Source organism: Perca fluviatilis, chromosome 5 (genome assembly GCF_010015445.1).
Source record: "Perca fluviatilis chromosome 5, GENO_Pfluv_1.0, whole genome shotgun sequence".
In the NCBI taxonomy this organism is placed as follows: Eukaryota; Metazoa; Chordata; class Actinopteri; order Perciformes; family Percidae; genus Perca; species Perca fluviatilis.
The window spans coordinates 36,980,703-37,001,780 of NC_053116.1; the positions used below are offsets into that span (position 1 = coordinate 36,980,703).

Below are 21,078 nucleotides of genomic sequence, written 5' to 3' on the forward strand. Positions count from 1 at the left end.
GGCTTGTATCATGTGGATGCAACAGCAGCGTTGTCATTACTTCGAAATCCTCACGAAGGCGACCGAAACTACGCACCAGAAACTACGCACCATGGCTTCAGGCCCGTTTCACACCGCCTGCGTGGCGCGAGCGTGTCAGCTGCGTGGCGTGTCCGTTTTTATTTCGGCTCCCCATGGTAACAGCTTAGAGCTTGAACACTGCCTGCGTGACACGCACATCTGAGGCGCCGGAAACACGTTAGAAATAGGACCGACGCCTATTTTTCAGGCGACGATTTTGGAAGCGTTTCCAGGCAAAATAGAACAGGAAAAGATGTTTATATGTCGTTTAGACACAAATACATATCAATAAATGACATTTTGATGTTTGAAAGTCTCGAGGTTTTGATATAAATGCAGATATATATAAATGTCATTTAAAAAAATAAAAAAAAGTATCGATTTTCAAATTTTGCACCTGTGGAACGACATATTCTGGAGCCTATTTTGCCGTCAATACTGCCTACGTTGTCTTTGCTGTAATCAGATCAGTATATGTTTATGTTTAACATGAAGTATACTACTGCTTGAGTGCAGTAAATCAATGGGAAACATCCATGTGTCCAGACGAGGCTAGCAGCAGCAGCAGCAGCGCCGCGTCAGACACGTTTCTGGTGTGTGAAGACGTAGAAAACGCCACGCAGCTGACGCGCAACAGAAACACCACGCTCACACCACACGGGCAGGGTGAAGAGTCTGGGGTGTACCACCGGAACAATGATATACTTTCTAATCAATTAACCCTTGTGTGGTCCTTCGGGTCTTGGTGACCCAAAGGACTAAACAAGGGTTAATACAGCACCTTAGTGCTTGTTTGTACAGCATTTTGGTCAGCTTAAACTGTATTTAAATGTGCTCTAGAAATAAACTTTACTTACTTACTTTACAAGAGACAGGGTATAGAGAGCAATTCTCAACAAAGTAAACAAAAGTACATAACCCTTGTTTTGTCCTTTAGGTCACTGGGATCCGAAGGACAACATAAGGGCTAAAAGCTTTTTAAGTTGTTGTACATTGTCGTTCGGCCCACAACTTTACTGTTTTGGTTCAGTCTCAGCGCTCTCACTGACCTGGTTCCCAGCAAACACATACAGTTATGGCGCTATACCTGCTCGACTCGACTCGAAATAAAGTCCCTTCCAAGCGAGCTGAGGCGATACCAAAAGGTGACGTGAAAGCGACAGGGGTGTCCTGAACAAACCCGCTGTTTTTAAATACTTTAGCCAGCTGTGTGTTTTTTTTTTTTTTGCTGCTTCCAGCTTCATTTGAAACAAAATGTGTCTTCTGGCTGTGGCGACAACAACACACCTTCCACGTTCTGTATGTGTCGTGTTAGGTCACGGGAGTTTACTGCGGCGCCGCTATGACGACCAGCCACGCTGAGGCGGTACTAAAATCTGCAATGGAAAACGGACGCACAGTGCGTCGAGTAGAGTCGAGCAGGTATCATGTAATGGAAAACGCCGTTAGAGACTAGCTGGTGAACAGAGTGGAGCATGTAGCAGCTAAAGAGCCTGATGTCTTTACCTTTAACAGGTGGACACAAACACCACTCCTAATGAATGATAATGTTGCTCTGTGTGCTGCCTCCAAGTGGCCAAAAAATTACTTCGTCAACCTTGACCCTATTTTCCTGTTTTTGTTTAAGTTTTTAGGCAATTGCGCACCTTCAATTTACATCCACAAAAAGTGCAGTTTTTGCCGCTGACAGGCTCAGATTATTATTCTAAATGTCTGACAACATTATGGAAAGGATCCCTTCAGAGATAGACCTTTTTCTTAAAGAGTAAGATCCTTTTAGTTTAACATGACACATCCCCGAAGTCTCTATCGCCAAACTCCACCAGACTCCATGTAAATAATCAGGACTTTTAGCGTGTATAGAGCCAGCATATCTCCACCAGACTTCATGTAAATAATCAGGACTTTTAGCGTGTATAGAGTCAGCATATCTCCACCAGACTCCATGTAAATAATCAGGACTTTTAGTGTGTATAGAGTCAGCATATCTCCACCAGACTTCTGTAATATGCTTTTGCGTGTATAGAGCCAGCATATCTCCACCAGACTCCATGTAAATAATCAGGACTTTTAGCGTGTATAGAGCCAGCATATCTCCACCAGACTCCATGTAAATAATCAGGACTTTTAGTGTGTATAGAGTCAGCATATCTCCACCAGACTTCATGTAAATAATCAGGACTTTTAGTGTGTATAGAGCCAGCATATCTCCACCAGACTCCATGTAAATAATCAGGACTTTTAGTGTGTATAGAGCCAGCATATCTCCACCAGACTCCATGTAAATAATCAGGACTTTTAGCGTGTATAGAGTCAGCATATCTCCACCAGACTCCATGTAAATAATCAGGACTTTTAGTGTGTATAGAGCCAGCATATCTCCACCAGACTCCATGTAAATAATCAGGACTTTTAGCGTGTATAGTCAGCATATCTCCACCAGACTCCATGTAAATAATCAGGACTTTTAGCGTGTATAGAGCCAGCATATCTCCACCAGACTCCATGTAAATAATCAGGACTTTTAGCGTGTATAGAGCCAGCATATCTCCACCAGACTCCATGTAAATAATCAGGACTTTTAGCGTGTATAGAGCCAGCATATCTCCACATGTAAATGGGTGAATTAAGGGTTTATTTCAACCAAACCAGAGCGGTGATTGTTGGAACAGTGGAAAGAAGAACCAAGACGGCTTTTCATAGTTTTTGATTTGTTTCTGTCGACTTTGAATGAAATGTGTTTTACGCTAATAAAATGACTGTTTATTTACATGGAAGTCTGGTGGGTTCGGCGATAGCAAGTTCGCGGCACAGAAGTTGTCCCTTTTTGTTAAACAAAAAAAGATCTCTTTCTCCTTAACAAAAAAAGGACAACTTCTGTAGGGATCATTTCCATAATGTTGTCAGACATTTAGAATAATAATCTGAGAATGGCAGTGATAAAACAGCACTTTTTGTGGATGTAAAACTTACGCTGTAGCTTGTGTCGCCGCTGCCGACTGCAGCGATCTCGCTTTATGCTGGACCGATGTCAAAGATTGTTGTTCCCATCGGTCACTGAGACACAGAAACAGAAAAAAGCGTCCAAAGTTACCCTTTAATGGAAGAGACCTTGGAAGAGTTCTAGATCAAGATTAGACTATTGTTTATTGTCACCTGCCTTTTTTCTAAAAAAAAAAACAAAAAAACATCCAGTGAGTTTGTATTTTAAAAATTGTCCCTGTAATGAATTTTATGAGCGCAAGAAGATAGCAGTGCAGGGCCTTAATAAGCAGTATGGAAGTCCCGGATCAGAATTAACTTAATGTAAGTTCTTGACGTTGATCACATAATCCAGCAGGTACGTTTTCCCTAAATGTTGGGCTGAAAACAGCAAGCGCAAATCTATACAGTCACGCTCCTGTGAGAAATACTAGAACAAATCAACTGCTCAACTTAAACCCCCCCCACCCCCCCTGCAGGAACCCAGGGGGCAGTAACACATTATGAAAACAATGTTCTCAATCAAACGCTTTACCCAACACGGCCTACCCAACACGCCCTTCTTCTCAAACTATGGGGTGAAGTTTTCCTAAGGTAGTTCCAGAGTGAAGTTAACAGTGTAAAAAGGGGAGTCAAACAGTCCCAGCCAATGTCCTCCTATTCAGCAGGCAATGACAAAATGTCCATCAAACAATTAGTGGCCCAGTACCTGAATTCAACTTCCTGAGCACATCATGTTTGTCCAGTCACAGCAGAGCTGCCTCGAAGAGCAGTGTGTGTGTGTGTGTGTGTGTGTGTGTGTGTGTGTGTGTGTGTGTGTGTGTGTGTGTGTGTGTGTGTGTGTGTGGTTACACTTTACTTTAGGTTTTCTACATAAGAGTGACATGACACTGTCATGAACGTGTCATAAAACATTATAAACAAGTCATAAACGTTTATGACAACACTTTTTTAGTATGTGTCATTCGGTTTTGTCATGACAAGTTATGGTTATGGTTATGGTTATGGTTATGGTTAGGGTTAGGGTTCATGTGTCATGACTGTGTCGCGACAGTGTCATGTAAGTGTCAGTATTCATGACAGTGTCATTCGTACTCTTGTGAAAACTTAAAGTAAAGTGTTACCTATCTGTTATGTGTGTGTGTGTGTGTGTGTGTGTGTGTTTGTGTATGTGTGTGTGTGTGTGTGTGTGTGTGTAATGGGTGTGTAAAGGCTGAGATTGGCTACGAGTCTTTGAGCGTGCTAATCTGGGCAAAGATCTTGAGCGCAGGGCCCAGTTTGATGTTCATGGTCCCCATGAGATGGTCCTCCTTCAGCAGCAGCAGGGCCTGCCCGTCGATCTCCTGAGAACGGAACTCCTCGGCGATCTCCAGACAACCTGCAGCCACAAAAAAAAAAAACGCCAACAGTCAGCGTTACACATCGACTCGCACTGCCGGCTCTCACCTCTACGGCGCTGTGGAGCGAGGTCTGGCTGCACCACAGAGGCATTCTGCATACCTGCAAACTCAGAAGGGTTGAAAAAGGTGACCCATCAACAACAACGGCAGCTACAGACTGACGTTGGAATCCTCTCCAGTGAAATACAGTCACACCGACAGCTGACATTTTAACAGGGTTTACTCCAGCTGCTAGCTAACGCTAGGCTAACGTTACCTGCTGTTGAGTGTGGCGTTACCGTAACTAGCGTCCCGTGCGGCGATGTTTCAGTTCCCTCTAACGTCTGTTTTCGGAGCATCAGAGAGAAGCGCAGGCATTTAAGTGGCACCTAATTAAGGCACCGAAATCCACGTTGCTATTCGGTCCGGTAGATAACGGTCGTTCCTATTCAATACGCCGATTTTCGCCAAAAAGCGACTAGTTTGCAGGTATGATTCTGGGATAGGAGATAAAAAAAACTCTCTGGGTTGTTTGTATTTCTTTAAACCAATCACAATCGTCTTGGGTGGCGCTAAGCTCCGGACGCAGCAACGGTGGCTCTGCTAAATAGTCCACAGCAATCCCACCAATCAGTCCCAAAACGTCCCAGTTAGAGAGGAAATGACCTAAACATATTCTTAGTAAATCTTTACAATCATTCCCTGAAAAAACCAAACGAGCCTGCCCCATCAGTTTTTTCTTTCAGCGTGCGTCGCTCAAGGCTGCTGCTGTTTCGGGAAATGAGAGCGAGGAGAGAGAGGGAGGGGAGGGAGGGGGAGCGGAGGACGGGGAGAGGGGGAGGAGGGGAGGGAGGGAGGACGGGGGGAGAGGGAGGACGGAGAGGGGGACGGAGGGGGGGGGGAGGGAGGGGAGAGGAGGGAGGAGGAGGACGGAGGGAGCGGGAGGATAAGGAGGAGGGGAGGAGGGGAGGAGGACGGAGGGAGAGAGGGGAGGGAGGTGGGGGAGGGAGGTGGGGGAGAGGGAGGACAGGGGACAGAGGACAGAGGACCGAGGGGAGGGAGGGAGGACGGAGGAGGATGGAGGAGGGAGGAGGGAGGAGAGAGGGAGGGGAGAGACAAGGGGGGGACAGGGGGAGGGAGGGAGGGAGGAGGGAGGGGGGACGGGGAGGGAGAGAGAGGACCGGGAGAGAGGACACAGGGAGGAGAAGGAGGAGACAGAGGGAGAGGAGGACAGAGGACAGAGGGAGGGAGAGGACAGAGGAGAGAAGAGAGAGAGGGAGGAGACAGAGGAAGGACAGAGGGAGGAGAGACAGAGAGAGAGACAGAGAGAGAGAGAGGAGGACAGGGGAGAGACAGAGGAGAGGGACAGAGGAGAGACAGAGAGAGAGGGAGAAGACAGAGGGAGAAGAGAGAGAGTGGAAGGGTGGTGTTACTGGAAATGTGGCGACTGGTCAGATAGAACGGAATGGCACGCAGCCAGGTATGTGGAGGAAAGAGACACACTTGACACAGACACACGGAGGAAAATATAAATATAAATATAGCTGACAGAAAAGAAAAACAGCACAGAAAGAATATGGATGGAGCACAGGAAATGCACATGAACACATGAGAGCCCAGAACATGAGACCACATGAGCACAGAAGGAAAGGACAGAGAAGGAAATGGAAGACAAGGAAGGTGGAAGGCAGCCCAGAGTGAAGGACAGACAGCAGTGCATGGAGATGTAAGCATGGACAAGGACGAACATGGTGGAAGATAATGGGACAGAATGAAAGTAGTGGTGGAAATGGAAAGGATGGAGGGAAGGAATGGTAGTGGGGAGGACAAATGGAATAAATGGACACGGAAAAGGTGGAAAGGATGGATGAAGTAGTTTAAGGAAGGAAGGAGAGAGAGAGGGAGGATGGAGGGAGATGGAGAGAGATTGAGGAGACAGTAGGAAAGGTATTAGTGGGGAGTAGTGAGAAATGGATAGAAATAATGGGAAAAGAATGAAGGGAGGGAGTGGACAAGTGGATGAGGAGAAGGAGGAAGGGAGGAAGGAAGGAAAGGATCTGCACTTCCGGTGATCCAGAGTTAAGGAGGCACATGTAAAGGCCTCCTGCCGCGCTGCCTACGCATTAGGCGTGAAGTGGCGTTTCTGTTGAGTGTGGTTATTTCTATCTTTACACGAAAATAAAATATAAAATGTTTTAGTTATTTAATTTTTGTTATAATATTTTGTTTTCATGTCTGGCGGCGCTGCTGCTGCTGGACTGAACCTACGTATGTTCCATAAAAAAAAAGCATAAACGCATAAAACGGTCATACTGGTCTGATTGCAGCAAAAGAGAGGACCGGCAGTGGGCTCCAGAATGAGTTTCCTTCTGGATTGACAGAGAAGTGACAATGCATTAAAGAATTGATACCATTATTATTTAACTTTTTTCCATAACATTATATATCTGCATTTGTGTCAAAATCGAGACTTTCAAGATCAACATGTCATTTATTAATATGTATTTGTGTGTCTACCATGCCTGTAGTACAAGTCTTTTCCTGTTCTATGTTGCTGGCACTTAACAAGCTTGGCGTGTCGGCGTGAAAAAGCGCCGGTCTATTTCCTTGCGGCAGCGGCCGAGGCGATGCGTGTCGCGCTTGAGCAGTGTGCCTGACCTGTTACATGGGAGCCCAAATATAGCAGACGCGCCGCGCGAAATGGCGTGCAGGAGGCGCTGAGCTGCGGCCCGGTTGGCCGGTGCCCACCTGGCAGAAGGGAGATGAACTCGTAGACGTCCTGAATGTCCCACTGGCCCGGGTCGCTGGGCAGGAAGCTGTGGGGCTGCGTGGCTGACAGGGGGGACTGGGGCGTCCTGTAGCCAGCTAAGTCCGAACACTGGCTGGACTCTCCGTCGCGCCCGGAGTGGGCGGGGGGAGGCGGGGGGAGGCGGGGGGACGGAGGCGGGGAAGGCGGGGGGGAGACCAGCAGGCTTCTGCACAAAGGGAGCAGTCGGAGAGTCGGGACAGGTTAAAAAAAACAACTTTGCGTCAACGACTGAAGGAGAGGAGCCGAGACTTTAGTGACATCGGCCTCTGACGAGATGAGATAAGAGCTACAGTACAGGCCAAAAGTTTGGACACACCTTCTCATTCAATGTGTTTCTTTTATTTTCATGACTATTTACATTGTAGATTCTCACTGAAGGCATCAAAACTATGAATGAACACATATGGAATTATGTACTTAACTAAAGGTGTGATAACTGACATGTCTTATATTTAGTTCCTCAAGTAGCCCCCTTTGCTTTTTGATAACTCTGCAACCCTTGGTGTTCTCAATGGCTTATGAGGTGTCACCTGATGGTTTTACCTTCACAGGTGTGCTTTGTCAGGGTTCATTGGTGGGTTTTCCTTATTAATAAAGAAGCAAAGGGTGGCTACGTCTAAATATAAGGTATGTTTTCGGTATTTTGTTAGTATAATTCGTTATTTTGATGCTGCGTGTGTCATGAAAATAAAAAGCGCATTGAATGAAGGTAATGCGGCTGTACTAAGTCGAACAGAGAAGGCGTGGTGGGTTGTTCAAAGAGTGCAGGTTTTGTGGTTACGTTACAGGCGAGCGGTTAGCAATCCGCGACGGGGGCGTACTGTTACCGCCCTCACCTTCTTTTTGACTTCGAACTGCCGTTTTTGTGGTTTCCGTTCAGCGGTCTTTGTTTCTTCATGTTCTCCAGGGTGGTTTTGCGGTTCGGGAAGAGACCCATTCTCTTAGTGCATCCCACGTTGTAGCTACAAAGAGAGGCGACATGGAGAAGCTGAAACTTAAGCGTGATTTATGCTTCTGCGTGAGGTCGACGCCGCGGCTACGTCGTAGTGCAGCGAGGACGCGGTTCTGCAGCACGAAGCCATAAGCGTCACTCTCTCACTTCTCCTGCTCTACCACACCTAAAACACACAAAACGCTCGACCAGAGTTGCATGTCTGATGGAGCACCCCTCTCGCCCCCGCTTTTCGCCCCCTCCCACTTCCTTCTCTTTTGTTCACAACAATAAAACACACAAACAGCATCCCGCCCGCATAAACCGTGTGATTCACTCAACATCCTCTGATCTTAACTATTGTTAAAGGTCCCATGGCATGAAAATTTCACTTTATGAGGTTTTTTAACATTAATGTGCGTTCCCCCAGCCTGCCTATGGTCCCCCAGTGGCTTAAAATGGTGATAGGTGTAAACCGAGCCCTGGGTATCCTGCTCTGCCTTTGAGAAAAATGAAAGCTCAGATGGGCCAATCAGGAATCTTCTCCTTATGAGATACAGTATTAGGGGACCACTAAGGTCTATATAAAAGAGACTTCAGATACAGTATTAGGGCACCACTAAGGTCTATATAAAAGAGACTTCAGATACAGTATTAGGGGACCACTAAGGTCTATATAAAAGAGACTTCAGATACAGTATTAGGGGACCACTAAGGTCTATATAAAAGAGACTTCAGATACAGTATTAGGGCACCACTAAGGTCTATATAAAAGAGACTTCAGATACAGTATTAGGGGACCACTAAGGCCTATATAAAAGCATCCAAAGAGCACCATGTCATGGGACCTTTAAGTCAAAAATAATTCATAATGTCTGCTTTTTTTCAAACTCAAAAATTAGGTATAATGTCATTTTATTAGGTTTATTGACCATGAATTTTAAAAAAAAAAGCGTTGAAAAGAGGGATAAAAACGTTTAAAAAAGCGTCAAAAAAGTTCCAAACAAAGCATGTTTTTCAATTTTGACCCGGCATGACAAGTTCATGGACGACGGTAAAGACAACGGCAGGGGTAAGACCACAGCCTAGAACCCTGATTCTAGGGATGGACCGATAATCGGATGAATTTTTTGGCTGTTTTGCAGATGATCTGTGTCAGCTTTTTATTGGCCTGATAACCGATAAAGTTAATGAATTATAAAGTGCTCTACTTTGGCTCGGCTACAGCTCTGTGTCTGTCCCTCTGCTCCGGTTCCACTCACCACTGAGTCTGACTTAATGTCCCACACACACACACACACACACACACACACACACACACACACACACACACACACACACACACACACACACACACACACACACACACACACACACACACACACACACACACACACACCTGACTGACACTCTGTTACTGGGGATTATGTTGAACGTTTCTTATTTATTACATAATTGCTTCAAGCATTTAAACCAACATCTTAATTTTGACTAAAAGATTTTCATTTTCAGTGTAAAAGCATATCGGTTCCAAATATCGGTAATCGGTTTCCTTAACTACTAATAATCGTATCGGTATCAGCCTCGAAAGACCAGCGTCAGTCGATCCCTACCTGATTGTACCAGACATCGCTCGAGTCGCACGCAAGTGACATCAGACCCGACTCGAGACCCAACCTGGGGAGGCTGTCTTACCGTTTGGCGCACACCGTAGAACAGAACCTCTTGGACCGTTTGAAGACGTAGGCGAAATCCACCCGGCCACACAGCTCACAGGTCAGCATGGGCTCCTGCTGGGCTTTTACCTCTGAGGGAACACAGTGGACACACAGTCAGCTGGACGCAGCACTACAAACATCCACCGAAAAAACACATCTGTGGAGGGACGAGGAGTCCGCCACCAGGCACCCAGTAGGGTCGCACCATACTGACGAAATGTTATATTGCGATATTGATTTTAATTTCGATATTTTTAAACATATGTAAACTTACAAAAGTTACGGGAAAACTCATCAAAATAGTTTTCTTACAACACAATGTTTATTTCAACTGACGGTCATATTGGACTGGTCCAACATGAATAAATAAATAAATAAATAAGGACCATGTCTACAGAACAGGACATGTTCTACTGGTTGGACAGTATAACATATATAAATAAAGAGAACAGGACATGTTCTACTGGTTGGACAGTATAAAATATATAAATAAAGAGAACGGGACATGTTCTACTGGTTGGACAGTATAAAATATATAAATAAAGAGAACAGGACATGTTCTACTGGTTGGACAGTATAAAATATATAAATAAAGAGAACAGGACATGTTCTACTGGTTGGACAGTATAACATATATAAATAAAGAGAACAGGACATGTTCTACTGGTTGGACAGTATAAAATATATAAATAAAGAGACGGGACATGTTCTACTGGTTGACAGTATAAATTTTGTTATTTTTTTTATGTTTTGTTGTTATATATAAATAAAGAGAACAGGACATGTTCTACTGGTTGGACAGTATAACATATATAAATAAAGAGAACAGGACATGTTCTACTGGTTGGACAGTATAAAATATATAAATAAAGAGAACAGGACATGTTCTACTGGTTGGACAGTATAACATATATAATAAAGAGACAACATGTTCTACTGGTTGGACAGTATAACATATATAAATAAAGAGAACAGGACATGTTCTACTGGTTGGACAGTATAACATATATAAATAAAGAGAACGGGACATGTTCTACTGGTTGGACAGTATAACATATATAAATAAAGAGAACGGGACATGTTCTACTGGTTGGACAGTATAAAATATATAAATAAAGAGAACGGGACATGTTCTACTGGTTGGACAGTATAAAATATATAAATAAAGAGAACGGGACATGTTCTACTGGTTGGACAGTATAACATATATAAATAAAGAGAACGGGACATGTTCTACTGGTTGGACAGTATAACATATATAAATAAAGAGAACAGGACATGTTCTACTGGTTGGACAGTATAACATATATAAATAAAGAGAACAGGACATGTTCTACTGGTTGGACAGTATAACATATATAAATAAAGAGAACAGGACATGTTCTACTGGTTGGACAGTATAAAATATATAAATAAAGAGAACAGACATGTTCTACTGGTTGGACAGTATAAAATATATAAATAAAGAGAACAGGACATGTTCTACTGGTTGGACAGTATAACATATATAAATAAAGAGAACAGGACATGTTCTACTGGTTGACACAGTATAAAATATATAAATAAAGAGAACGGGACATGTTCTACTGGTTGGACAGTATAAAATATATAAATAAAGAGAACAGGACATGTTCTACTGGTTGGACAGTATAAAATATATAAATAAAGAGAACAGGACATGTTCTACTGGTTGGACAGTATAACATATATAAATAAAGAGAACAGGACATGTTCTACTGGTTGGACAGTATAACATATATAAATAAAGAGAACAGGACATGTTCTACTGGTTGGACAGTATAAAATATATATATAAAGAGAACAGAATGTTCTACTGGTTGAAGTATAAATTATAAATAAAGAGAACGGGCATGTTCTACTGGTTGGACAGTATAACATATATAAAGAGAACGGGACATGTTCTACTGGTTGGACAGTATAACATACATAATAAAGAGAACAGGACATGTTCTACTGGTTGGACAGTATAAATATATAAAGAGACATGTTACTGGTTGACAGTATATTTAAAGAGAACAGGACATGCTACTGGTTGGACAGTATAACATATATAAATAAAGAGAACAGGACATGTTCTACTGGTTGGACAGTATAACATATATAAATAAAGAGAACAGGACATGTTCTACTGGTTGGACAGTATAACATATATAAATAAAGAGAACAGGACATGTTCTACTGGTTGGACAGTATAACATATATAAATAAAGAGAACAGGACATGTTCTACTGGTTGGACAGTATAACATATATAAATAAAGAGAACAGGACATGTTCTACTGGTTGGACAGTATAACATATATAAATAAAGAGAACAGGACATGTTCTACTGGTTGGACAGTATAAAATATATAAATAAAGAGAACAGGACATGTTCTACTGGTTGGACAGTATAAAATATATAAATAAAGAGAACAGGACATGTTCTACTGGTTGGACAGTATAACATATATAAATAAAGAGAACAGGACACAACTTTTCTTTCTCTTCTCTGATTCGTTCTGGATTTGTTGTCTCTATTTCTTCACACGGTCACTCTGTTGAAATATGCACACCAGTGGTACGCTCCATAGGGTTTGTCACGTAGTTGCCCCGTGCTTTGACGTGCGCTAATGTGCACGTGGCACGGTACCTGGCCAATGAGACAGGGTCATTACAGCGTTTCAAGCTCTAAATCAAACACAACTAAGCCACACAGCCAACGGACGGGACGCAGCGCTCCACAAAGTAAACTAAATATAGCATACTTATCGCGATACTCTCGATATAATTCGCGATAACGATATTGAGTCGATATATCATGCGCCCCTAACACACAGCATTCATTCTGTCATCCTTTTATCAGGGTGCTTTCACTTTAAAACCTGTAGTTTTAAAAATGTCAAGTTTTGAAGTAAATTTTGGATGGTGCAACAAGTCAGGCCTGCTCGGTTCTTTCAGGGAACGATTGTAAAGATTTACTAAGAATATGTTTAGGGTGTTTCCTCTCTAACTGGGAGGTTTTGGGACTGATTGGTGGGATTGTTGTGGACGAAGAACACACAGAGATACACTGGTAAGAGCCAATGAGGTTTAACCATGTAGCAGCTCATTTAAATAGTTCACGTTACTGGATTGTGTCAACAGTTAACTTCATTTAATATTGTTCCACCAAAACAAGTTCCTGTACCCTTTGGTGAGAAGCAGTCCATCTTTGAGTCTGCAGTGTGTCTCCTTAGGCTCTCAATTGAGAAGGATGGACGTTCCACCTGCAGACAGAAAACAAATACTTCATTTTGACAGTTGACACCGCTTCAAAAAGACCGAAATAACCACAGAACACTATGAGAACACAATGTGCAAATACGCTCTGGCTTCTTGTTCCACCAAAGCGCCGCCCAAGACGGTTGTGATTGGTTTAAAGAAATGCAAAACAACCCAGAGTGTTTTTATCTCCTATCCCAGAATGCATTTGTGGTGTAGCCAGACCTTCCTCCACAGCGCTGTGGAGATACCGAAATCTCCTTCTCGGCACTACACACTCGACGTGCATACTATCGTTAAAAATACTTAAATAAACAGTACGGTAGTGTGTATCTCCGCGCACGCACTGAGCTGTCATTTTCAACGTCCACTTCCCGAGCGCCTCCATGCCGTTGGAGACGCGTAACCATGGTTACCCCCGCCGACCTCCGCCTTAGCGGCTTCGCCAGATAACGCTTAAATTACTGAAAGAGGAAAGCAACTAGACCAACAGTCGTTTAAATATGTTGAAATGTAAATTAGAGCTTTAATGACGTTACAGAGCTGCCTCGGTTTGGTCTGTTTGTCTGTTATGACCGTCGTCGTTACTACCGCATTGCATTGTGGGATATTTGTGCCGGCGTAGTGTCCAGTATTGCATACTGGAATATTTGACAGGAAATAGTATGCAATTCACGTACTATTGGTTTCATACTAAGGTTTCGGACATATTAAAAAAATCTCACATACTGTTTTAACTACTAAATAACATGTTAGTGTTGGATTTCGGACGAAGTCCTGGAAATGCAAGACAAGTTTCAATTCAATTTTATTTATAGTATCAAATCATAACAAGAGAGTTATCTCAGGACACTTTACAGATAGAGTACGTCAGAGCTCCAGTACTCAGTGTTTCCTTTAGGATTTTTTTTTTTAGCAGTGGGGGCAGGTCTGTCCGAACAACACCCCCCCCAACAATGAAAAATAACTCTACTACAGTACAGGCCAAAAGTTTGGACACACCTTCTCATTTTTTATTAATAAGGGACAAAATTCCACTAATTAACCCTGACAAAGCACACATGTGAAGGTAAAACCATTTCAGGTGACTACCTCATGAAGCTCATTGAGAGAACACCAAGGGTTTGCAGAGTTATCAAAAAAAGCAAAGGGTGGCTACTTTGAAGAATCTAAAATATAAGACATGTTTTCAGTTATTTCACACTTTTTTGTTAAGTACATAATTCCATATGTGTTCATTCATAGTTTTGATGCCTTCAGTGAGAATCTACAATGTAAATAGTCATGAAAATAAAGAAACACATTGAATGAGAAGGTGTGTCCAAACTTTTGGCCTGTACTGTACATCTATAGACTATTTCCAATTTATATTACATTACACTGACTAGGGGTGTCACGATACCAAAAATTCAGTAGTCGATGCTAATACCAGTAAAATAACACTATTCTCGATGCCGATTTCGATACCTTGGTAAGAAAAAAAGGATTTTCTAAGATTCCATGTACTTTAACTTGAAACATGAACTTCTTTATTAAAATATTTGAAAAAATTACAAAATGTCATAACAAGACATACAAAACGTGCAAAAATAAAGTGCAATTAATTGTCATAGTGCAACAACTAGTGTCCCCAGACATATTCCAGACTTCCAGGCCTCTTTTCAAAAGGTACTGTGCAAAAACAACAACAGTGTTTCTAACAGTTGCGTGATGTTAGAAAATGTACCAAAGACGCGTTCGTTGGATCTCTGAGGAAAGAGAGGCTTGGGTCCAATTTGGAGATTAAACAAAAGATTTAATTAAACAGAATGATATGAATGAGATGACAAAACACTACAACACTAAAACACTGCCAGCAGTGGACTGGAAAGATGCTTCCCCTTGTGGGGCTCACATCAATCAGTCCTGAATTCTTCTTAGTATCACAAATATATTTCCCGGCACCTGGGGGCGGTTCCATTTCCCATGTGTATTAAACACATTCCCATTGGCCCGTTGTTGGCATGGTGATGCGTTGGGCGCATCTCATTGGTTTTCTTGATTTGCCTAAAGCAGTTACACACCGACCAGACGGCCGACCGGCGGCAGAAAAGCCAGTCGGACCGATCGGTCTCCCCGAGTCGGTCCAAAAAGTTCCTCAGAACTCACCGAAGAGACGAGAGGTAATACGTCTCCATAGCAGCAGGCGGCGCTAATCTGTATTGTCGCCCAAAAATGAAAACCGGCAGCTGATTGGACGAATGTGTCACGGGGGTCTGGTTTCTCCGAAAATTCAAATCCAGGCTGTCATGGCGGCTCGTTGAGAATCCGATCTCATATTGTACTAAAATAGTTCACCGAAACGTGTTCCTGAAAACATTTTAAGAGAGAAATAGGCCGTGTGTGTGTGTGTGTGTGTTTGTGTGTGTGTGTGTGTGTGTGTGTGTGTGTGCAGTTGCTGAATCTGTCTTTATTTCAGATCAACAAAGGTCAGTTTGAAAGATTTTCGTCAGATTTTGAGAGACTCTAGTCATGCTCATTCCACTCCCCGTTTCCGGGTTAGCTCTCCACCAATCAGATGGGTCATTTGAGTCCGACTGCCGGCAGTGCCCGCCCCGCCAATTATTCATGTCAAATCGGCCAAAATGAACGCCGACGGCCTCTCGGATGGACGACGGCACAGAACACACCGAACGGACTGGAGTCACCGACCTCGCCAGACTGTCCCACGGCCGATTATCGGCTCGGTGTGTCCGGGCCTTTAGGTGAGAAGGCCATACCTCTAAGCATGCACATCGGGGGTTCCTCTCGGACACAGATCAAAGACTATCATGTGAGGGTCACTTCTAAACATTTCTTTTGTTCTAATCTAGTCTCAACACAGCAGGGGATGGTTTCAAGCCGCTGTAAATCTGAAAGAGAGGACCGTGAGTTTGCAGTGAACATGCCATTTTTTTAGGTCAGGTAGCGTTGACTCTCGTTCGTATTTTTCCAAAAGATATGTACTGGAAGTACCACTTGTTCGTGACCTTGTTCTTCTGAATATATCGACTGGAACACTCTGAAGCGTATACTGCCCCCATCAGCTCCAGAAGAGGAGCAGCACCGATGCTGCTAACACTGGCATCGTCGCTAACAGTGCCTACAGTCCTTAAAAAAAGGGGCTTCGTCGGTGTTTTGTCATTTTAGAACCGGAAGGTGTCGGTAGTATCGGTTCCGGTGACATCCCTAACGCTGACTCACTTACCGTTTTAATGTTTCCAGATGTGTGATATCAGGACGACGAGCTGACAGAACTGACAAGTTGGCCGTTGTCCGATTAGAACGGACCCACCGCGGTGATGTTTTTTGGTGGAGCTGTTGGTTTCATAGTTGACTCGGAAGAAAGGGAACGTTCTGACAATAAACTCCATCAACACAACAGTATGTGGAGTTAAACTGGACGGGCCCAATAACCTCTGAATAGTTCTACTGGTTGTTAAACTGGACGGGTCCAATAACCTCTGAATAGTTCTACTTGTTGTTAATGATTAGTTGTGTTAAATAATAACTATATTGTTATATAATAGTTTTTAACTGTAGTTTATTGTTGTATACATAATGTAGTTATTTTATAATAGTTTATTCGTATAATCTGTAGTTACTTTTGTTAAATTGCAATGTGAGCCAACGGGGTGGGTGCATTATGTCGGCAGGATCATTTAAAAAGGCAACCGTGACTACATTGTGCGTCTGCCCTATTTCTGATACCGTGGCGGCAGACATTTTGCCATGGCGGGCCGCCACTACAAAATCACCATAGAGGAAACGCTGAGTACTCACAGGGAACGGCTCGGCACCCTCCTGGATGACGAAGCCTTCTATCAGATGGGTGAGGATGTGGGACGTGACTACGGGCTGGGCTGCTTTACTCTCTCCATTGTGCTGGCTGCCGTTGCTGTTATTGTTCCCATTGCCAGAGGTCATGACTGGAGCACAGGCCGCCCCCTCACCTGTCAACACAAGCAGCACGGCAAACTCAACAAGCGCCGGCTGGCCACGTGAACCTGCCCCCCCCAATAGCATTCAAACATGGCAGTTTAATGCGGCACCATGTTTTGGCAAAAGTACAATAGTATTTGAGATGGCGCCGCATTGTTTTATCTTGCTTTTATAGTTTATTCAGTTTTCTTAATGTTAAACAGCTATTTTGTATATACCTGTTTCTGTATTTATTGTTTATTTCAAGTCAACTTTATCGTAAATTCTGCAATATGTGCCGGATATACAGAGCAATCGAATATATGTTTCTCTCCGACCCACGATGCTATAAGGACACGTACAACAAGTTTAATGTAAAAGATAAGTAATATATACAATTAAAAAAGATAAGTAATATGTACCATACAGTAATACATTCTAAATAGTGCAAAGGCAAAACCAAACTACAGAAAACTGAAAATGTGCAATTTAAAAAGGTAGAGTTCCTTCATATTAATGTTAAATATGTTAATGTATGCGCCAACCATCAAGGCAAATTCTTTTTCAAAGTCTTACTTACTTGGCAATAAATCCTTTTCTGATTCTGATTTATATTGTTTTGCTTGACATATGACAACTACTGAAGAACCACTTTAGTATTTTGTCATACATACATACATACATACATATATATATATATATATATATATATATATATATACACATACATATATATATATATACATACATATACACACACACACACACATATATATATATATATATATATATATATATATATATATATATATATATATATAAAAAAACCAACTAAAGCAGTATTGTTTAATTACGTCCTATTTTATAATTTGTTATTTTTATGTCTTCGACAATTTTAGTTATTTTGATGTGGGATCTGTTTGAAAAAAATAACTAACTAAAACTAACTTTTTATTAAATTTTTGTATTTTAAGATAAAAATACAATTTCAGTTGCACTTTTGATAAGAGGACACATCTGTTGTTTTGTACAGTTAATATAAAATAAAGGAACATTTTAAGTCAACTGTCTGCAGCTCATTCTGTTAAAAAAAAATGGTGAGTCGAGTATATCGTTACATTCCTATTTAGTCGTAAACATATTATTAGTAGTAAGTAATCAGACCTACAAGTAATTTTACTGTGTGGGATTTCAGGAGTGGCTCCCAATGTGTCAGACTGCATTTTGAGTCGTATTTTAGGACTTTTTGTTGTGATAAAGAAGACCCTGAATTGCCAGATTTCAGAATGCAGTCTGGCTCGACTGTCTCTTCACACTGTGATCACTTGTGTCCATAGTCCTGTCTATTCTTTACCTCTATTTGTACAGCTTTGTTGTCCTTGTTCTTTATTGCTGTATTTCTATTTCTGTGTAATCACACTGAAAGTAATAGGGGGGCAAAAAGGGAGTCAGATTCCTTGTTTGTGATTGTGTGACACACAGCTGATTCTGACTCAGGACACTAGACTAGTACATTGTTGTTATTGAAAAGCATCTATACTGTAGATCAGGGATCTTCAACAGGGGGTCCTCAGAGTCAATGCAAGGGGGCCTCCAAATTTTTTGTTTATTTTTAAAAAAAATTTCAAAAAATTAAAAAGTCTTAACATGAATCCACCAAAATACTGGCAAATATACTGTAACTCCCCACTGGTGATGGGCTTACTGGCCTATAGGTAAGGTAGTCACTAAGGAGTTAATCCTAAGGAGTAACTGGGCCACATGTGTGTTTAACATTAAAACATGATTTATAAACTCACGCCAACAATTATTAGGCCCAGTTTAATATGAAACTTCATATTAATAATATATTTAGTAGGGGGGCCCTGCTACGTCTCTCATTCAGTTAAGGGGTCCTTGGCGTAAAAAATGTTGAAGACCCCTGCTGTAGATCATTTAACAGTTGTAAACATAAACATTGTAAATGGCGCCAAGTTGATTTCCTGTTGTGGTGTATTAGGGGTTGGGGAAAAAAATTGATACAGCCTAGTATTTGTGTGATATATATATTATTTTATATTTTCCGTGGCAATACTGTATCGATACACAAATGCCAAATGCCATCAATCTATTATTATATGTGTTGGTCAGTTGCTTGACAATCCCATTTTGCAGCAACAAAATTGAAGTGAGATGAACAAACAGAGACATTTTTCTATTTAGATAAAACAGATGTTGACAAAGTTTCCTTTTGGGGACATCATTTGAAATTGTGAAAAATTTGAAGTTGGAAAAAAGGTAATAAACTTCGATAAATAGCAGAATATTGCAATATGTTTAAAATTGCAATAATATCGTATCGTGATGATATGGTATCGTGAGACCTCAGGTGATTCCCGCCCCTACAGTGTATGTGAATGACATCATATGACAGGCCGTTAACAAGGGTCCAGGCTGTTGCCTAGCAATGGGATTCCATTGAAAAGGTCTTATTAAAAGTAGAAAAGACGGATTTAATAGCTACTACTACTAGTACACTCTGTCAGCCAGGTAACGTTATGACTGTTAGCAATAGCAAAAAGCGTATTATCAAGCAGCTTAGACTGACTGTAAATAACTACGAGCTTACTGAGCGTTAATAAGCTAAATCCAAACTCGCTAACTTGTTTACGTTTAAATTGCACACGTTAACTTAAATGTAGGTGGCGGTTATGAAGACCAAACACAGTCAGGCTAAAGTAAATAGTTACAACGCTAGACCGTTAGAAAGGTAAGTAGTTACACTTGAGTTTTACACCAAAGTGCTCTTTTATATACTATTTGAACATATATTTTGATAGAACGTTAGCCAAAAAGTGTGGACAGTTCCGTCCGTTTGTTACCGTTAACGTCAACTTAACAGCCTATCAAATCACTTTAACGTTAGCCCAGTGGTTACAGGGCTTTGCTAGTTGAATGTATGAATGAATTAAACTACACAGCGTGAAAACCGACCTTTTTAATGCCCCCGTTTAAAAACAAGAAAAACTTCAGAGTAGTTCTCTTACTTTTACAGTCCGAAACCACCTCTGAATAAGTCAGAAACCAGGCGCTCCGCTCGGCAACAATGGCAGAGGGAAGAAAAGCTCTTTGTTCAACGGCTCCAAACAACGCTTTCATTTACTTACACTCCGTCCGCCGAGACGGCGAGGAGCCAGCCCGCCACCGCCACTTTTAACACCGACAAATGTTTAAGCAGCTAAAAGCCGCGGATCCTCTCTACATGAGGATACGCAAAGTTAGCAACTGATTCATAACCTCACTTCGGCTTTCTACTTATTCAAACAGCAGACACAACAATCCACTTGGTGCGTGTCCTCAATGGGAAAGCCAGACAGATTCACATGAAGGACTTCCGGTAACAGATTTCAAAGTAAAGCACTTTATGTATAGATAGGTTTTTATCAATGGATATTTGTTTATTTCTTGCAAAATGTGTTTGCTACAGAGCCGTCCCTAACCAATTTGGTGCCCAAGGCAAGATTTCAGCTGTTTTTTTGTGGTGTTTTTGTCGTTTTTCCCACATTTGTCGATTTTTTTCCGACGTTATTGTTGCTTTCTTTGACATTTTCACGTTATTTTATTTATTTTTTTATTTTTTTTTTACATTTTTGACATGTTTTCGACGTTTTTGACGCTTTTTATCGTTTTATCAGTTTTTTTCGACACTTTTTGGGCATTTCTTCTGCTTTTCCCAATGTTTTTGGCCTTTATTTAAAAGTTTTTTATAATTTTTTACTTTTCTTTACTCATTTGGACTGCCGGCGCCCCGAACATTTGCCCGTACTGTCGTTGTCATGCGGTTAAAAGCCACATAAAACGAAGCCAGTATTCCAACCGTAACGTTAAGGGTCGTCTTTATTTCGGGCCGTTTCATACATTTATTTTGAAGGCAAAGCGTAGACCTATTACGGAAGTTCTGATATTATACGTTCGGTAGCTTAACACAGCCGTTCTAGTGGTGAATAGAAAACAGTCC

General features: G+C 41.9%; 1 protein-coding gene across 1 annotated transcript; it reads right to left on the reverse strand.

Moving 5' to 3' along the window:
• Positions 1 to 4,182: 4,182 nt before the first annotated feature.
• On the reverse strand, positions 4,183 to 20,437 carry phc2a (polyhomeotic homolog 2a (Drosophila)). Its single transcript, XM_039800467.1, has 7 exons — positions 20,108 to 20,437; positions 16,944 to 17,113; positions 13,069 to 13,147; positions 9,857 to 9,968; positions 8,067 to 8,192; positions 7,170 to 7,396; positions 4,183 to 4,420 (listed from the first exon to the last, which is right to left on the reverse strand). Exons 1-7 carry the CDS (start codon positions 20,217 to 20,219, stop codon positions 4,266 to 4,268), a joined length of 981 nt encoding a protein of 326 aa, XP_039656401.1. The 5' UTR covers positions 20,220 to 20,437; the 3' UTR covers positions 4,183 to 4,265.
• Between the last annotated feature and the right edge of the window lie 641 nt (positions 20,438 to 21,078).

Excerpts from the sequence above, each read along its gene's own strand:
- phc2a (XM_039800467.1), bottom strand. The coding sequence starts at position 20,219 with ATGAAAGCGTTGTTTGGAGCCGTTGAACAAAGAGCTTTTCTTCCCTCT. Across the intron at positions 9,969-13,068 it reads GGACTGCTTCTCACCAAAGG|AGGTAAAAGCCCAGCAGGAG; the intron begins GTACAGGAACTT and ends GTGTTCCCTCAG. Across the intron at positions 7,397-8,066 it reads AGTTCGAAGTCAAAAAGAAG|AAGCCTGCTGGTCTCCCCCC; the intron begins GTGAGGGCGGTA and ends CCCTTTGTGCAG.